Source organism: Physcomitrium patens, chromosome 2 (assembly GCF_059467195.1).
Source record: "Physcomitrium patens ecotype Gransden chromosome 2, ASM5946719v1, whole genome shotgun sequence".
Lineage (NCBI taxonomy): Eukaryota > Viridiplantae > Streptophyta > Bryopsida > Funariales > Funariaceae > Physcomitrium > Physcomitrium patens.
In genome coordinates this window covers 12,082,044-12,097,942 of record NC_143411.1, presented here as the reverse complement: position 1 = coordinate 12,097,942, position 15,899 = coordinate 12,082,044, and the positions used below count along the sequence as shown (strand labels likewise).

Here is a 15,899-nt window from a genome sequence, read left to right as displayed (position 1 = left end):
CATATCTCATAATTTGGATTTTTTATTTAATAAATGCAAAAACATATGTATGTGTTTTATATTAAATCTCTCTCTTTCTCTCTCACACACACGTATATATATGTATATATATATTTATTTATTGGTATCTACTAATTTAATAATAACAATAAAAGCATGATTTTATAAATATCTATTTTATGTTTTAATGTATAAATTATTATTTAAAATATCACTTAGTAATTCTTCTTTCATAAATGTATCTTATTTAAATAACTTACAACTATATATATTAATAGTTGGACTAAAAAGCTAAATAAAATTTAAAAAATGTTACATCTAATAGTAATTTGTAGGTATCCTACTTACTTTTCATTTTTTATTGTCTTGGCTGAATGTTTATTTCAAATATAATTTAAACTTAATTTTTTTAAAAAAAAAAACAAACAAAGATATTTAGTTTTTTTAAAGAACAAGGTCAAATATATCTTTATGAACTTAGATCCTTAATAAAATATAATATTCAATAATTAGTTTTGCTATTGAAGTTGGATGAGAGTAATTGTAGTTTATACATTAAAAAATAAATTTATTTCAATATGTGTCATTTATGAATTTATATTTTAGTACAAGCACTGATTGTATTTCATAATTAAATAGAAGAATTTTAAAAATTATCAATTTTTTTCAAATACTTTACTTGAAATTAATAAACACTAGATAAAATGTATAAATATTCATTTTAAAGTTGCAAGTTAGATATATAATATATAGTCAGATATGTATTTTGTTTGTATACTTGTTGTAGTATATTATTCAATATTATTTTAGTTTCAGCTATGTATTTTATACATTGAATTATTTTAATTATATCAAAATTATACCTTATATTTTATAGCAAAATGTAACATATAAAATCATAGAAACATGTGATCATAACATTTACATTTAGGCTGATTGGTTGTATTTTTATATGTTGTTAGATGTGATGGTGATACATATGTTTGCAATAATTAAAAAAATAAAAAAATGAAAAAAAACATATTCAAGGATTATTATTGATAATAATTTGAAAATAATAATAATAATAATAATAATAATAATTTTCAAAGAAGAAAAAATTGAAGAATGTCACCAAAACGTCTCAGTAAATTGCAAGGCAAGAGAAATTATTTTATCTATCTCCATAGATCAGGTAAATAAAAAGGATTACAATTTTTCAAATTAGTAAGAAAAAATTCATTTAGATTTAATTGAATTATTTATAATCACCCAAAGCTAATAATTTTCCTATGAATGCTTAATTGTGCACCGTATCTTTTACTTTTGCCATGCTTCGTGTTATTTTTTCAGTGCAACCCTTTCTACAGCCATTGAAGTGGGTCAAGAAACACAAGCAGTTTTGTGTTGTGGACTGGTTGACAACTTTCAAATCCCTACTTTAAAGTAATTATTGTGGAATTCTTCGCTCTCGATAGATTTCTCGCTAAGTACCGAGAAGCAAAAGTGAAGCAATAGAAGTAAAAAGTCCCCTCTTATCTTTGCCAACTAGGCTCGGTATGACCGTTACTAACGACCCTACTCGTTACTATTCATATCCCCACGACAGTTGAAACTCTAGCCGTCCGATCGGCATCCCACGCCTATGGAGGCCACCCGAGGCACCTATTCGCGTTCGCTACGGGAACAGGCACGGTGATCAAATTTGGCTTTAGCTTGCAAGCGTAGCTGAGCTGGACTACGTTGCGGACAGGTCAGGCGCCAGGTTCGGTAGGGCTAGGTTCAAATTTCAACGGAGCACCCCCCGAGGTTGTATTCCGGCCAGCCCCACCTCGTTGTCGTCGTCGTCGCCTTCGTCGTCTTGTCTGTGTCTGTGTCTGGACATCGGTCCGTAGCTAGTTTGTGGGAGCAGGACTTTTGTTCAGTTGCAGTGCCGAGTTTCTTAGTGGGTAGTGGTCGTGTGATTGTGTCATGAATCGCATTGTGATTTAGTCACGTATTGTGTTTAGTGTAGCAAGGTAAGTTGTGTTGTTAGGTGTTTGTCTACGCACTCATCTCGAATTTTTGATTCGTGGCTCTTCTTTCGAAGTTTCCTGTCGCTTGTAATCTTTCTTGAGAGGGATCTCAATCTCCAGCGAAGGACGAGTTGCAGTCTGTCTTTTAGGTTATTTTGCTGTGCAGTGTAGCTAAGTTTGCTGGATTTTTAGCTGGTAAGCATGAACTATCACGCCCTCAGCCGCCGGGAGCTTCAGGCATTGTGCAAGCAGCACAAGATTCCGGCTAATAAAACCAATGTGTTCATGGCTGATTCTTTGACTGCCCTGCTGAGTGTAAGTTTTGCGGAAGTCAATCTCGTTGGGTTCGTTGGACAACATTTATCTTCTCTGCAAGGATAAGTGTATGTCATCAGTTGCATCGTGGTACCTCGGAATGTTTCCCGTCAGCAATCTTCAAGAGCATTGTGTAGCAGCGCTCATTTGTTTAGTTCTTCTGTCCTTGAAATTGTGCGTAGTCTTACCTGGGATTGAGCGGATGCCTTCAAGCTCACGCATTATTAACACGTTTTCTGTTAGTCTTGGGGACACATCACATACATTGGAACTGACTCTCGACGGCTGTAAATTTCTGTTAGGTCGCCGAGAAAGGGAAGGCAACAGAGGTCAACGCTCCTACGAAGGATGCTTCGACGGAGATAATTGAGGAGTCCATGGAGGTTGTCGTTGATACAGGTACATTCGTCAGGTCCATCGTTTTGTCCGAATTTTCACTAAAGTTACTAGATGAAACACCAGGCCGTCGAACTCTGTCGTTAGGGAATTGCATGACTTAGAGAAACCCCTACTGGTATCACTGTCGGAGCCAAACCCACATCCTCACTGACTGGCAATTCGTCCATGCTCTCCTGCCGTCGTGTGCAATCAGGTGACTCTGAAGATGTCTTCATCAAATCACCCGATGCAAATAACAGGAAAAACCAAGTTGATTCTGGTATCGAAGACATGTGCAGCGCAGTGAAGCCGCGTATGAAAAGAGTCTCAGCTAGGGTCATGGTTGTACCTCTATCAAGCTTGACAGCTGCTGAAAACATACCCACTATCAAATCTTCTGCGGTAGAGAAGGCGAGACTCACAGTCCGTGCCGCCAGAGTAAGTGATAGAACCCCGGTGGTCTTTCTGTCAAACCTTACGCTCCTCTCTTTTGCGTGCTTCTCCTTAGTGGCATCAAGTTTCCTTCAGAATGCTGCAATCCTGCTCATTCGTAGTTGCCTGGGTATGCAGAAGCCCGCTCTGAAGTCGAAGAATGCCAGAGCTTTAGTCAAGGCTGCTGTTGCCCCAGATAGTCCGGGAAGTGACTATGCGGCAAGTAGCATTACCCAAGAAGATGAACCCGAAGTCCTGGCAGAGGTAGACTTCGCAATTCGACGCGATCGTTCACAACGACTATTCGATTCCGTGGAATTCGAGGACAGAAATGAGGGCAGTGCATGTCTGGCAGATGCTAAAGTCTTGAAAGTTGAGAGCAGAGTCGGAGGCAATAAAATTGATATGCAGGGTACCTACCAGCCCACTGAAGCCGAAAATGTCATTCTGGCTGAAGTGGTAGATGCCGTGCAGCCTGAAGGCACCCTCAGTAGACTTGCACCATCCCTCACACCTTCAGAGGAAATCACTGGAAAAAAAACTTCACAGAAGGTTTCGTCGCGCAGGGTTACAGCCAAGAGAACTGTGACCGGGAAGAAGGCTGCTGTGAACGTGTTACCGGTAACTAGTATGAACATTCCTGCTGCACCCGAAGCCGTCTCCATCATTCAATCTGGAGCTAATCAAGGTAAACTTCAAGGAGGTGGTAGAGTCAGGAAGGGGGCCCTTGTAGCCCCATCACCGGTTGAGATGAAGACATTCCATGCAGCTCCAGAGAACGTGCGACTCAATGGTAGTGTTAATCCCTACATATGGTTCCTTCTCAGGCCTTTTCTGGACGTTAGGCATTCCAGCGTCCAGTCACTACATCATTCATGATCTAACACCCGCTTGTGCCTTCGTTCAGGACCGCTTCAGTCCCAGGAAATGCTAACTGAGTCTCAAGCTCACGAGGTTGAGAAATCCAAGCCTGCGAATAAGGGAGACAGGAAGGCGAGGAGAGTAGCGCCTGCTGCATTACCTTCAGAACAAGCTCCTGCAATTGATAACGACAGGCGGCTCAATGACGTTGGGGATTTCCACTTTGGTAACTACCTCTTGATATTTTTAGTGCTGCAAGCTGTCGTGACGTATTCGCGACATACTAGTTAATTTACGTGATGTACGCCTATTGTTTCTACCAGATCTAGGTCAAGCCGTGATATACGCACTGCAAGAAGAGAAGGCCGCAGAACCTAATCTGACATCTAAGAAAGGAATGAAGGCAGAGAATGGATCCTGTGTTGCACTACCTTCGAATGAGGTGGAGACTTCTCCGGCGGCGTTCGATAAAGAGGAGCTCTGCGGTACCGAAATCGATCATCTTGGCAATTTTTACGAACTGGTTTTCTCTTCTCCCTTCAGCAGCAGAGATGTCATGTGACTGTAATGTGCGAGCATTAACGTAATGGGTAACAATGTGCTGATTTTTGACATTGGCTCAGATGATATTCAAATCATAAAGTCTTCCGTCAAGGAACCTAAGCCGGCAACCAGGAAAGGCAAGAAGTCGAAGAAAGGAGCTCGTTCGACGAATCCTCCAGTTGAGATTGAAGCTGCACCAGCAACAGTCTCTGAAGTAGATCCCCACGATGGTAGAACTATTGGACTCGGTACAATCTCTCGCCTTATCTCAATTCGACTTCGACAGCGTTGAACCTTCCATTCCTTGCCCACTTAACAGGAGTCGTATTCTAATAGGTTTGGGTTTTACAGCTGACCAGGGACACTCTGCTAACCTGGACAAGGAGCCTGAGTGTGTCGAGCCCAAGGCAGTCACCGAGAAGGCGTTAACAGCAAAGAGGAAAGCGAAGACCAAAAGGACAAAAGCCAAGGCTAGATCTCCCGTTCTTGAGGTTTACGTGGACACTGACTTAGCGAAAAAAGGCGTTTCTGATGCAGTAGAGCCAGAATCTCTGAAACGCCTGGCAAATTACAGCGATGACCCATCCTCGCCCGTGAAGAGCCCCTCATTAGCAGACATGAAAGATAGCTCCCCAATGAAGAGCCCTTTGGTCAGCCACATGGGAGAGGATTCAATCTCTCCAGTGAAGAGTCCTTCTCTAGCCCACTTGGTAGACAACTCCCCACTCCGATGTCCGTCGCTTTTGTATATGGAGAATGGGTTGGACTGTGGAAGCAGCAACAACGAGCTTAACGAAGGTGCGAACCAGGTTGCCCTCAGACTCAGTTCTGTTGGGACGAATACGTATTGTGCTGGTGAAGCTGACAAGGAGAACTCTGGCAGGAAGGTTGGAACTGAGGTCCCGAAGAGCCTGCGCAAGCTTCGGAAACAAGTGAAAGAAGCGATAATTAAGAAAAATATCACACCTGTTTCTTCTCCGCTAAAAGATATTTCTCTAAATCTACAATCACCGCAACCGTTACTGTCAACATCCTTTTCATTCCACTACTAAGGTGCAATTTCCTTGCTTGCTGTGCCGTGCGCAATTTTGAACTTGCTGTTAGCTAACCTGGCTGGGTGTTTCTTCTCGCTAAACGATATATAATACGTTTTGATTGAGTTTGTTTCAAGTTGCAGGCTTGCAGAGCAAAATACCAAGCTAAGATGAGAGCTGACCAGCTCGTTCAAAGTGAACGAACGACGTGAAAAAAAGTCAGCGAAGCGCACTGGTTCACACACTGAAACTGTGACTCGCGCCATGTAGTATCTAGAGTGGTAGAGCACGAATTGGTAATGCTCTTCGCATCAACGGCTTGCATCGTTGTGCAAGGTACCGCCCTGCATCTGAAGACCACTGCGATGATGTCTCCTCAAATGCCTATTCAAGGCAGATATTGTTAAGATGTTCAATTACGTGTACAAATTACTCGAACGGCATTCAAACAAAGTAGGTTGTCAGTAGGGAGTACATAGCCTACCGTGATGGACTTGTTCAAAACGTCTTGAACTGCTTAGAAATTGTAATGTCTGCGGACATTTTGGCGATTTGTGGTAGAGTAATACGCATTTTTCTGTTTCACGAAATCCTTATCCTAATTCAATGAAAAGCCGGCAGTTTCTTACTGTTTCGGACCGCACTGATATGAAATGTGGTTATCCATTGTCTCCTATTTGCAGTGCTATCGTGCGCTCTCTACACTATTGTAGCAGATGCTTAGAACTGTGACAATGAGTGAGTCAACCGGATTGTGGCCGAATTAGTGCAATGACGATGGAAATAATGAAAGAGTCGTGGAGCTGAATCCGAAGTGACGTGTCTTATTCTTTCAAACCATTGATATCGATATGTGGCTTTTATGCCGTGAGCCAAAGCTTGCGAATGAGATTCTCCTTTACTGAAATCGCATATTGTGTGAAAATGATTGGAACAATTGAATGAAAATGGCTGGTGTTTTCATGCCTAGAATACGAAATTGAAAGGGCATAGTTATTTATTTATTTGTTTAATTATAATTGGTTAATATTACTTGTTGCGTGAAGAAAAACTCTGGTTCAAAAGTCTGGGTCTTCGGATAGTACAAAGTGAAAAGAAAACATGACATGAACCAAGTCATTCTTTTATTACAAGTGTACTTTTGTCAATCCATATCGTCATTCTGAGAATTGTGATTAGTACAAAAAAGTTGGTTTTATGATTTTTTCTATTACTTACTGGTTGTGTAAAGATGTTTTGACACTGTTTCTCAATTTTTTCTGAAAAAATACCTTTCGAGATAGATTCAATTGAAATTTCCATGGACAATACTATCTATGTTGTATAAGGCAAGAATGCATTCTATCTTAGGTTTTCTTCTCAAGATTTTTGAACTACATATTTTTATTGTAAAACCAACTTAGTAAGGTTTCTTGATTTCAAGCAATTAAACGATTTAAAAATGTGGCTTCTCACCTTGTCTCTAACATATAAAGACTCTATAATAGAAGTCTTGGATTGATGATAGCATAATAAAAATAAATCATTCATCTATCTCATTCTCTTAATGAAGTCTTATTTTGGCATAACAAATCTTTGGAGTAACAAAATGAGCTAAAATTAAATTATAAATAAAAATATGTATAAAATAATAACATCATTGTTAATATGATAATAAAACTTTGGATATTAAAACTATGTTGTTTTTAATATATATATATATATATATATATCATCATTATTTATATGGTTAATATATATTTTTATGTAAATTAAATATTTTTGTTTTAGCAGATATAGTACTACATTGATTGCATAATCTATTGAATTTAAAAAGAATTTGTCTTAATGTGACTTGAAAGATAATAATTAGGCATGAGACTCAAATTTATTAATTATTAAATTTGCAAATTTTACTACTACAATTGATTGTTGATTTCACTAGCATATATCCTACAATTATTATTATTATTATTTTGAATTTATAATATAATAAATGATATATTTAACCTTTTTTCATTATTAAAAAATCATGTTGTGCTCAAAGCTTGTTTTCTTTAGTCATGAGTTTTAAAGTGTAATTTGGAAGTAAACCAAAATATTTTCATAAATGAATTTCACATGATAAGACTCGTGGAAAAAGAACCTAAAATAAGCAGTTAATTAATTGAGGTTATGCAAACCCACACCAACCTCACATCACCAATACCTAGACACATCACCAAGAGCCACCAATTCTAGTATCTCGCCAAGAGCTTGCTCAAGTCTCCTACAACTCTCAAACACAATATACAGAAGTGGAAAGCACTCGGTTATTAACATCACTACTTGGTTACTGATTTCATGTTCTCATTTGCCATTTTAACATGATTCCTAAACACAAGTATTGAGTCCAAACCAGTTTTCCTTCGCATTTGTTAGTCTGCAGCAACACAACACCGATTCTAAGGTCAATCAGAATCCTAAAAACCACGCCGAATGTTTTTTACAATGCTGCCACTCATCAATAGGCCATCCTCACTGTTGTCTGAGCCTGCAAGTGTCGGTTATGAGATTCTAGGGGGCATCACATGAACCATCACTGTTCTTTGTGCGGCAGTTGCAGGGAGGACATGCTGCATAAGAAGCAACAGTTACTGGTGATGTTACGTGGTGTCTCCGGTGCCCCACATGAGAACAGCTTGTTCACTGTGAGGTCGCCAATCGCATGCAGATCTTAGTCTCCTGCAAGTCCTTCACAGTGATGTTTCCAGGAGATGCCATGTGCAGAGATTCCGGAAGGTGGGTCATGAGCGTTGCTAATGAGATCGGATCAGGCACGCCCTGGTTTAGAACCTCTCTTGCTTGCCCGATGACAGGGACTGGATAGTCTTCGACTTATGCATGTTTCGTTCAGAAGCACTTCAGTTTTCAGAAGTTCTATGACTAGGAGCGCCAAATTGTGATTAGCCTGACGTTGTTGCAGGGTCTGTTTCTGCCTCTCAAGCGTGTGTTGGCCGAGTTCGTCATAGACTTGTTTTTCACTCGGACAGAAAATATGATAGAAAGCTGGCATTTTAGCGCTGCGATATTATGACAGAAGCGTCACTAGATTCAGAATATAAGAGGATCTAAACAATAAATTGATTCTCTTGACGGTGGATGTGGGCTTCAGATAGAAAAAAATTGTATGAACGATTTGTTCTTTTGAGGTAAAATAATCGAGCAATTGCTTTCATAAAAGTCCTATTCCAGACGTGAAAATATTTTCCTCTTCTAAAGAACTTCAGCTTGTCGAAATTACAAAGTTTAAAAGATATTATTGACATGGGAAGGAACATTGACTGTTCGTCAGGATCAGGATATTTGCAGAATTGGAAGCCATCTGTGCGAAGGCGGAGACATTCATCATCGATGTGTCCAAAGTAATGAACACTTTCCATCACTAACTTGTCTTACCATAGAATTTTCGAATTGCTGGCAATGATCAGGACCTACTTATATAGCTTCATGAAGCTACGATTATTCGCGGGTCCATTGCCTAGTGTATGTATGGAAATTCTCAATGTGTGATTAGTATATGCCGCTGAACTTTATTGCGATGTATGTCTCTGATTCTGCTGATTCTGCCCTTCCATAGCTCTACACTTCCTTCTTAAGTCTTACTCTTCTGAGACATTCCTCAGCATGACAAAAATGGACTTCGTTATATTCATGAAGATGTCCAACTTCTGATGGACGTAATTGAAAAACTACGCTGACACAAACTCAAGCAAGACGTAATAAGAAAGTTTTGGAACGCTGATGCATGGTTGTGATGCAGAGGAATGAACACCATGTCTGGAGTGAGGTCACCGACGACCATGATTGTAAGCGTGGTTTTCCTGTGGGCGGTGTGCTGGGTGAGCACGTCTAGCTGTTCCGGAGAGTTGGGCTCGGATGTAGTGAAGACCGTAGGCGAATTGCAGTTCCAAGATGATGGCATTAGCACCTTTAGCAGTTCCGCTGCTCCGGCGCCGAAATCATCAGGCGACACGATCTCACTGGCGAACGGCGATTTTGAGTTAACTAATATAACGGCAATGACTACCACCTTGGCGGACAGCACGTCGACCTCCATCCCCAACTGGATAGCTGGGGGCGCTGGCGTTCAGATTCTTGTGAACACCAATTATAGCATGGCCAAGGGCACGCCCAGCGTGTACTGCATCCACCTGAACAACCCCGATGCCATTATCAACGGCACGCAAGGAACCATATCCACGACGCTGGCCGCCAACGCGGAGACGGGCAAGACCTACACGGTGCACTACGACGTGGCTCGGATGCCGGACGCCCCCATGAACCTGTGGCCGGCGCTGAAGGTGTCGAACATCCAAGGTGGCACTGTTCGCGAATATGCGATCAAGCAGCCGGTGTATAACATGACCGACTCGAGGTCGCAGATCACGTGGACGAAGCAGAGCTTCGTGTACACAGGCACGGGGGTATCGACGGTGATCAAGTTCGAGAGCATGTCGGAGAAGTATGGGCCCATGATCGACAACGTCGAGACGCTGAGTGGGAAACACGAGCTGGCCGCGGCGCCGCCATCGAAGATATCTGGGCTGAGTCAGAAACTGGTGCCGCTATTCACACTCGTCGCCCTCGCCATGTCTCACTGCTCCCCAGCTTTCTCCACCACCATCGCCACCTAGCCTGCGAATCCTGCCATCTTCTATTCCTCTTCTTCATCGTCGTTTCGTTTGCAGCTTCAATGCCGTCTTGAAAAAGCACAAGCAGCACAAGACTGGGTCATGGTGTGCTATTCTTGTGAGCTGCATCGCATTCTGTTGCCATGGCTGCAACGCTCAGTTCCACAAGATTTGAACCCAAACTAGGTCTACTACTCCATCCATGCTTGCAGCTTTGGAGCCTTCGCACTCACTTGTCTGATGAAACTTGACATTCTAGTGTTGCCAATGGATGCTGTAATTGCTTCTTCTCTCTCCTTTGTTTTGCATTACATTCTTTGGTTGGAAGTGCTTGATTTTGTACGTTGAATTGGGCTCATAGTAGGGATCAGTTGAGGGAAATGACTTCCAAAACAATTCTGAAAAAAAATACACATGGTTCCATTCCCTTGTGAAGTTGCCTCTCCCCAATGATGTTTTTCTTTATTTTGTGTTTTTGAGTTTCAGGAAACTGAGGATTTAAAAGCAACCGATGCATGATTATGAAACCATAGCTTCCAAACAAAAAATGTCAATCTATCTTTAAAGAACAAAGTTTCTTTTAAGATAATGTTATATTCTTTGTTAATTTCATACATGTTATATTCACTGTGTTTGTGACATCTTTGAAACATTTTTTTTAAAGATTTAATTTCCTCCTTTATTATATTCTAATAATTATCGAACATGTATGAACTTATATATTGTAGTTCAATAGCATAAAAATTCTCTTAAAATTCTAAAGCTTATTTATTCTTAAACTGTGCTTCAACAATGTTACGCACCCAGTTTAACCAAAGTTCATTCTATTTTACTGCTAGTATGAATCACTTAGAACGATCCATATCAACAGATACAAAGTGTGTATTGGAACCTCTCTAGTGTTGTGGGAAGGCAAAGGCAGTTGCCTTCCATAGTCTAGAGGTATTTTGGTAACTGTAAAAGGATATTCTCCTCTTTCTAAAAAAAGTTTCTCATTAAAAAATGCACAGTAAATACACTAGCGCATTTGAGGTAATCAGCAAGAATCTCTATGAAAAGTACACATACGCATGTGCTACCGTCTCCAAAAAAAAAAAAAGATTCAAAAGCTCACGGATTTCATCCCAGTATTTAGCATTTTTGACTTGGAGCTGAATTGGGGTTGACAGCTCCCTGTTTAGATTCCATACATTTCTGTCTCATCCTGCAAGCTCGGGTGTCAGCAGAACCAGCAAGGTACCGACGATTGTAACTAGTGAGGAGAGAAGATAGGTAAGTTTGTCAGAGCTTTAAAGAAGCAACAATTTCTTCCCATCTAGCTCTAAAATTAATGCAATGAATTTGTTTGGAAGAACAGTGGGCGATCCAGCTTCGACGTCAATGACCACGCCAACTGTTGGGACTCCAGCCCAGTCAGGCAAAGAATCAGATGGAGACTATTGATCAATGTAAATTGCCTCGTAGTTCTAAGGATATAGCTGCAACATCTTAATATACATTCGCTACATCACCTTCGTTCACATGTACTTCACAAAAGACGGAAGGCGGTTGCGCAAATTTTTGCCAAACAACAGAACACCCGATCCAGTTGACGTTCTATGGGCAATCCTATGAGGCCTTTCATTTTAATTCTACCAGTTTCACATGTAAGAGAATCGTGGACAGAAACGGAAGTTGTGGCGCAACGTAGCATTTCAAAGGCCTCCGGTTCCATGTTGGTTTCCATTGTCTTGCCACGAGTGCGGATACGATGGATTCCAAGTCTGCTGCTATCCTTTTCACGTACAAGGTTTTGAGCAGCACCTCCACTGAGGAAGGGTCCGGTCCATACTCACTCCGTGGACGATGCGTGAATTGCATAAGAGCATTCATGCTGTCGTTGGCTGCTCTTTCAGCATCCCGCAGAACATTGTCCCGTAATGCAGCTCTTGTCACTTAGTCCCTGGGAATATGCGTGCTTCATGCAAAATCCAGCTGAACCTCCTCAAACGCAACCTGAGGGAGCTTTTGATGATCAACATTCGAAAGGCCCTCAAACAACATTTCAAGGTAAAGATCCACGCCAATTTTGGCAACATTCCCACTTTGTTTCTCCTTGAATACACTGCCAATTTCTCGGATGGCCATGTCACGCTCGGCAAGCTGGAAACCTAGGCCACAGTAATCTACCAGGGCAACCAAGCGTTCCTATTCATCGTCTGAGAGAAGGTCTTTGGAGGGGTGTGACATGTAAGCATGGGCCTCCCTATCGGACCTTCCGACTCTTCCTTGCAGCTGATTGAGCTGCGCTAGACCAAATAGCTGAACGTCTTCAATGATGATGGTGTTCACCCGACGTATGTCCAGCCCACTCTCCATGATACTGGGGCAGAGGGGGATAAGGTAGGTTCCTTTGCTGAACTGCTCCATGGGCCTCCAAAGCAGCTGGGCTTTGCTGGCCGTGAGCAAACCAATTCCAATGTCTGAGAAATAAGATTCTAGAATAGCCTTAGTTTCTTCCATACCCTTCACTGGTGGCACCACATAGAACACTTGACCACCACGTTTTAGTTCAAAGTCAATGGCCTTCTTAACTATGTAGGGATTGAACTCCTTCAAATGAGCGGTGATAGGTCGCCCCTCCGCCGGCCGGGTGGTTATCAGGCTTGCATCCCGGAAGCCACTGAGAGCCAAATACAAAGTGCGAGGGATTGGAATAGCAGATAGCGTCAGAACATCAACCGTAGTCTTCACGGAAGTGATTCTCTCTTTCTGTTTGACCCCAAATCTCTGCTCTTCATCCACAATCAGAAGGCCAAGGTTGTGATATCGTATTTGGCTCCCGAGGAGAGAATGAGTGTCAACAACAATGCTAAGGCTTCCATCAGAAATACCAGCTATGACCTCCTTCTTTTCCCAGTCCTTCTTAAAACGACTCAAGCGAGCCACTTTCGTGTCGTACCCAGCAAACCGTTGGCGAATAACATCATAGTGTTGCTTAGCCAAAACAGTGGTCGGAGCAAGCACCATTGCTAGTCTACCTGCGGAATCAGCTATAAATAATGCACGAAGTGCTACTTCCGTCTTACCGAAACCCACGTCACAATAGATGAGACGATCCATGGGCGTTTCCCTCTTTGTCATGTCCCTCTCCACGTCTGCAATTGCTTGCTGCTGATCAAGTGTTTCAGTGGATGGAAAGTTGGCTGCAAAAGAAGCGATCAATTTCAAGTCTTTGGGATAAACAGGTCGGGTCTGCTTCAAGCGATGGATAAGAGCTCCATCATGTTGACCACAAGTTTCTGTATTGCTACCTTGCCCTTATTCATTTTCTTCTCCTAATTCCCGGGATCATTTAGCTTGCTTAGAGAAGGTGCGAGACTCACATCTGCAGGAGAAAAATATCTATAGAGATGTCTATTTGCCTGTTTTGCCCGCAGCTTTGCTTTTCCGTCGGTATACTTCAAGTAAATATAATTAGCGGGTTTCAATTTCCCTGCAGGCACCTCGTATTTGATGCCAATGAAACATCCTACTCCAACCCGCTTGTGCACAACATACTCCCCAGGTGACAACATATCAGGGTCGACTGCATAAGAAAATGCTTCACCTTCCACTGCGACACCCTGACTTCTCTGCTTCACCATATTGGAAATAGCTTGTGCATACCCTGGGGTCTTTGATCCCACTAACGTTCTATCATCTTTTTGGCTTCATCACTATCTACAAGTTTGTCTGCTGTTGCTCCTCCACTTCTCCCATCCTCATTTTCTAACGGATGATGTAGTTCGTCGAGAAGCTTAGATCTGACTTGAGGACTTCCAGAGTCTGCCACAAATGGCGGTGTTTCCGGCTGTTGGAGAGTTTCTTGAACACTTGGTTTGGAGGTAGCAAAAGTTTTCTTAGCAGATTTTCCTTTCCGTCTTGGAACTACGAACGCTTGTCGTAAGGATCTCAGAGTTTCAGATAAAGAAGGTGATTCAGCACGAGACTCTTCGGTATCAGATAACGCAAGGCTATCCGCTAGATTCGAAGATTCTTTCAGGGCTTCAGTTCCTCCCTCTGATCGTGCACCCGGAGACAGCCTGGACGCACAGGGCGAAGACCATTGGTTTCGATCAGTATGAAAGTCATTCGAAGTAATGCTATTCGGTTTCAAATCTAAATAATACCAAGACAATAACAACCTTGAAGTTTTCTTTACACTCAAGGAGTGTGAACTTGGTCTACTTGGTGTTAGCCCCATGAACACTGAAGTCTTAATATTTGGCAACTTGCTTATATTTGAGGACGAGGGCTGCAAGCTGATCAACTTCTTATGTTCTGTAGCTCAAGTTTTCCCCCTAGCTCTTCTAAGTCAGACTTGGAAACATGCTACAGTTTACAGTATCTCTTGCCCTACAGTTCTCTTCTTGTAATCACCAGAATTGTGTACTTTTCCGACTTCCAATTTTCTGAAAGGTACCGAGGGATTTGCTGAAGAAGATTGGTAAGTGAACAATGACTTGCTACTGAGTTCCATCGTTCTTCTCCAGTCGAAAACAAAGGCCAAAGCCAATGATCTAAAATGTTTCCATTGTTATGACCTAGAAATCTGCAAGATCCACTTAAGAACAATTTACATTTTGGAACTGATATGGATTTCGCAATTTTTGACAGTAATAAGACAATAAACAATAATGATGTCGCATGCGGAACCGATACATAGTAACAACGTGAAACTTTTTCAGTATTCATGACTTTCTGCAATAACTTGCAGCATGGTTGTAACCAAATTCAGAGCTCTCTAAGTGTACTAAATGTTTCCTGCGAGTACACTCGTGTGTAGCTCGAAAATAACACTTAACTGGTTGAGGACCTCCAATTCATTCACATGTGGAGACATCAGGCTCCAAATTTGCATAGCGACAAATCGGAGTGTTTTGATAGAACAACGCCACCGGCGCAAAGTACTTATCTAAAACCTGCCCATACTCTTAAGTCTAAAACTTAATAGTGAAGTGTAAAGTCCACTTTAAGACGGTTTCGATATGACAGAAATGGTGAGCAGCATTTGCCGACAGGATAATAACACTGCAAGCTTATGGTTTCAAAACACAAGACGTGCTGAACCACATCCGGTTGAGACGCTGAGACACCCTAACGCTCTTACTCTTTTAAAAGAATCCCACAGTAAAAGAGGAATACAAAAAAACTGTCGAAAGTTTCAAACATTGCAGGAAGAGTCAGATACAGAGATAATCTCACAACGAAATCAAGACCAGAAAGTGTAAGTGAAATTCAAAGTCGTGGCTTGAGGCTGGCAACCACAGGCTGGCGTGAGGAATACTAGATAAGAGTTAGGTCTTAAAAACTTGTATTAACACCGGTATGAATCTTACACACGCCCAATTTCTGAGGTTGACTATCTTGTACACAACTTGGTTATCAACGTACGCAGAGAAACTGCTCGACACAATTGATACTCTCATTTTAAAATCACTCTCTTCCCCCCGTAACCATACCAACCCACAATTCCTTGAAGAAGAGGACACACACACACACACACAAAAGAAAAAAGAAAAAAAAGAAAAAAAGAAAAAAAAACTACACATACAGAATCTTAACAGGAATAGTCTACCGGGGTCGCAAACGAAGAGCGCTTCAACCGCTCTCCCCTCCAATGGGTTCTCTGTTAGAAAGAAGGACTAATTGCGCAACCAATGTTCTCT

General features: G+C 41.6%; 3 protein-coding genes and 1 long non-coding RNA gene across 7 annotated transcripts; 3 read left to right on the top strand and 1 right to left on the bottom strand.

Annotated features, from left to right (window-relative positions):
- The first annotated feature begins 1,809 nt into the window (after positions 1-1,809).
- On the top strand, positions 1,810-6,211 carry LOC112293088 (uncharacterized). 2 transcript variants are annotated; one of them, XM_090246767.1, is made up of 10 exons: positions 1,940-2,309; positions 2,612-2,708; positions 2,902-3,125; positions 3,258-3,912; positions 4,027-4,206; positions 4,304-4,465; positions 4,604-4,771; positions 4,875-5,321; positions 5,407-5,576; positions 5,701-6,211. In XM_090246767.1, the coding sequence occupies exons 1-9, from the start codon at positions 2,196-2,198 to the stop codon at positions 5,457-5,459; spliced, it is 2,100 nt and encodes a 699-aa protein (XP_090102893.1). In that variant the 5' UTR covers positions 1,940-2,195; the 3' UTR covers positions 5,460-5,576; positions 5,701-6,211. The 2 variants fall into 2 exon arrangements, with proteins under 2 accessions (XP_024397933.1, XP_090102893.1); XM_024542165.3 differs by having other exon boundaries at positions 1,810-2,309; positions 4,875-5,576.
- A 2,160-nt stretch (positions 6,212-8,371) lies between these two features.
- On the top strand, positions 8,372-10,836 carry LOC112276943 (uncharacterized). 3 transcript variants are annotated; one of them, XM_024508796.3, is made up of 3 exons: positions 8,372-8,502; positions 8,871-8,940; positions 9,339-10,836. In XM_024508796.3, the coding sequence occupies exons 2-3, from the start codon at positions 8,930-8,932 to the stop codon at positions 10,210-10,212; spliced, it is 885 nt and encodes a 294-aa protein (XP_024364564.1). In that variant the 5' UTR covers positions 8,372-8,502; positions 8,871-8,929; the 3' UTR covers positions 10,213-10,836. The 3 variants fall into 3 exon arrangements, with proteins under 3 accessions (XP_024364564.1, XP_024364554.1, XP_024364545.1); XM_024508786.3 differs by having other exon boundaries at positions 8,378-8,727; positions 8,877-8,940; XM_024508777.3 differs by having other exon boundaries at positions 8,379-8,727.
- Positions 10,837-12,396: 1,560 nt separating this feature from the next.
- Positions 12,397-13,332, bottom strand: LOC149989743 (putative ATP-dependent helicase At3g02060, chloroplastic). The gene has a single exon (XM_090248441.1). It carries the CDS (start codon positions 13,330-13,332, stop codon positions 12,397-12,399), a length of 936 nt encoding a protein of 311 aa, XP_090104567.1.
- Positions 13,333-13,357: 25 nt separating this feature from the next.
- Positions 13,358-14,756, top strand: LOC149989742 (uncharacterized). The gene is made up of 2 exons (XR_016500409.1): positions 13,358-13,492; positions 13,691-14,756. It is a non-coding gene; the product is annotated as an uncharacterized LOC149989742 (long non-coding RNA).
- Positions 14,757-15,899: the final 1,143 nt, after the last annotated feature.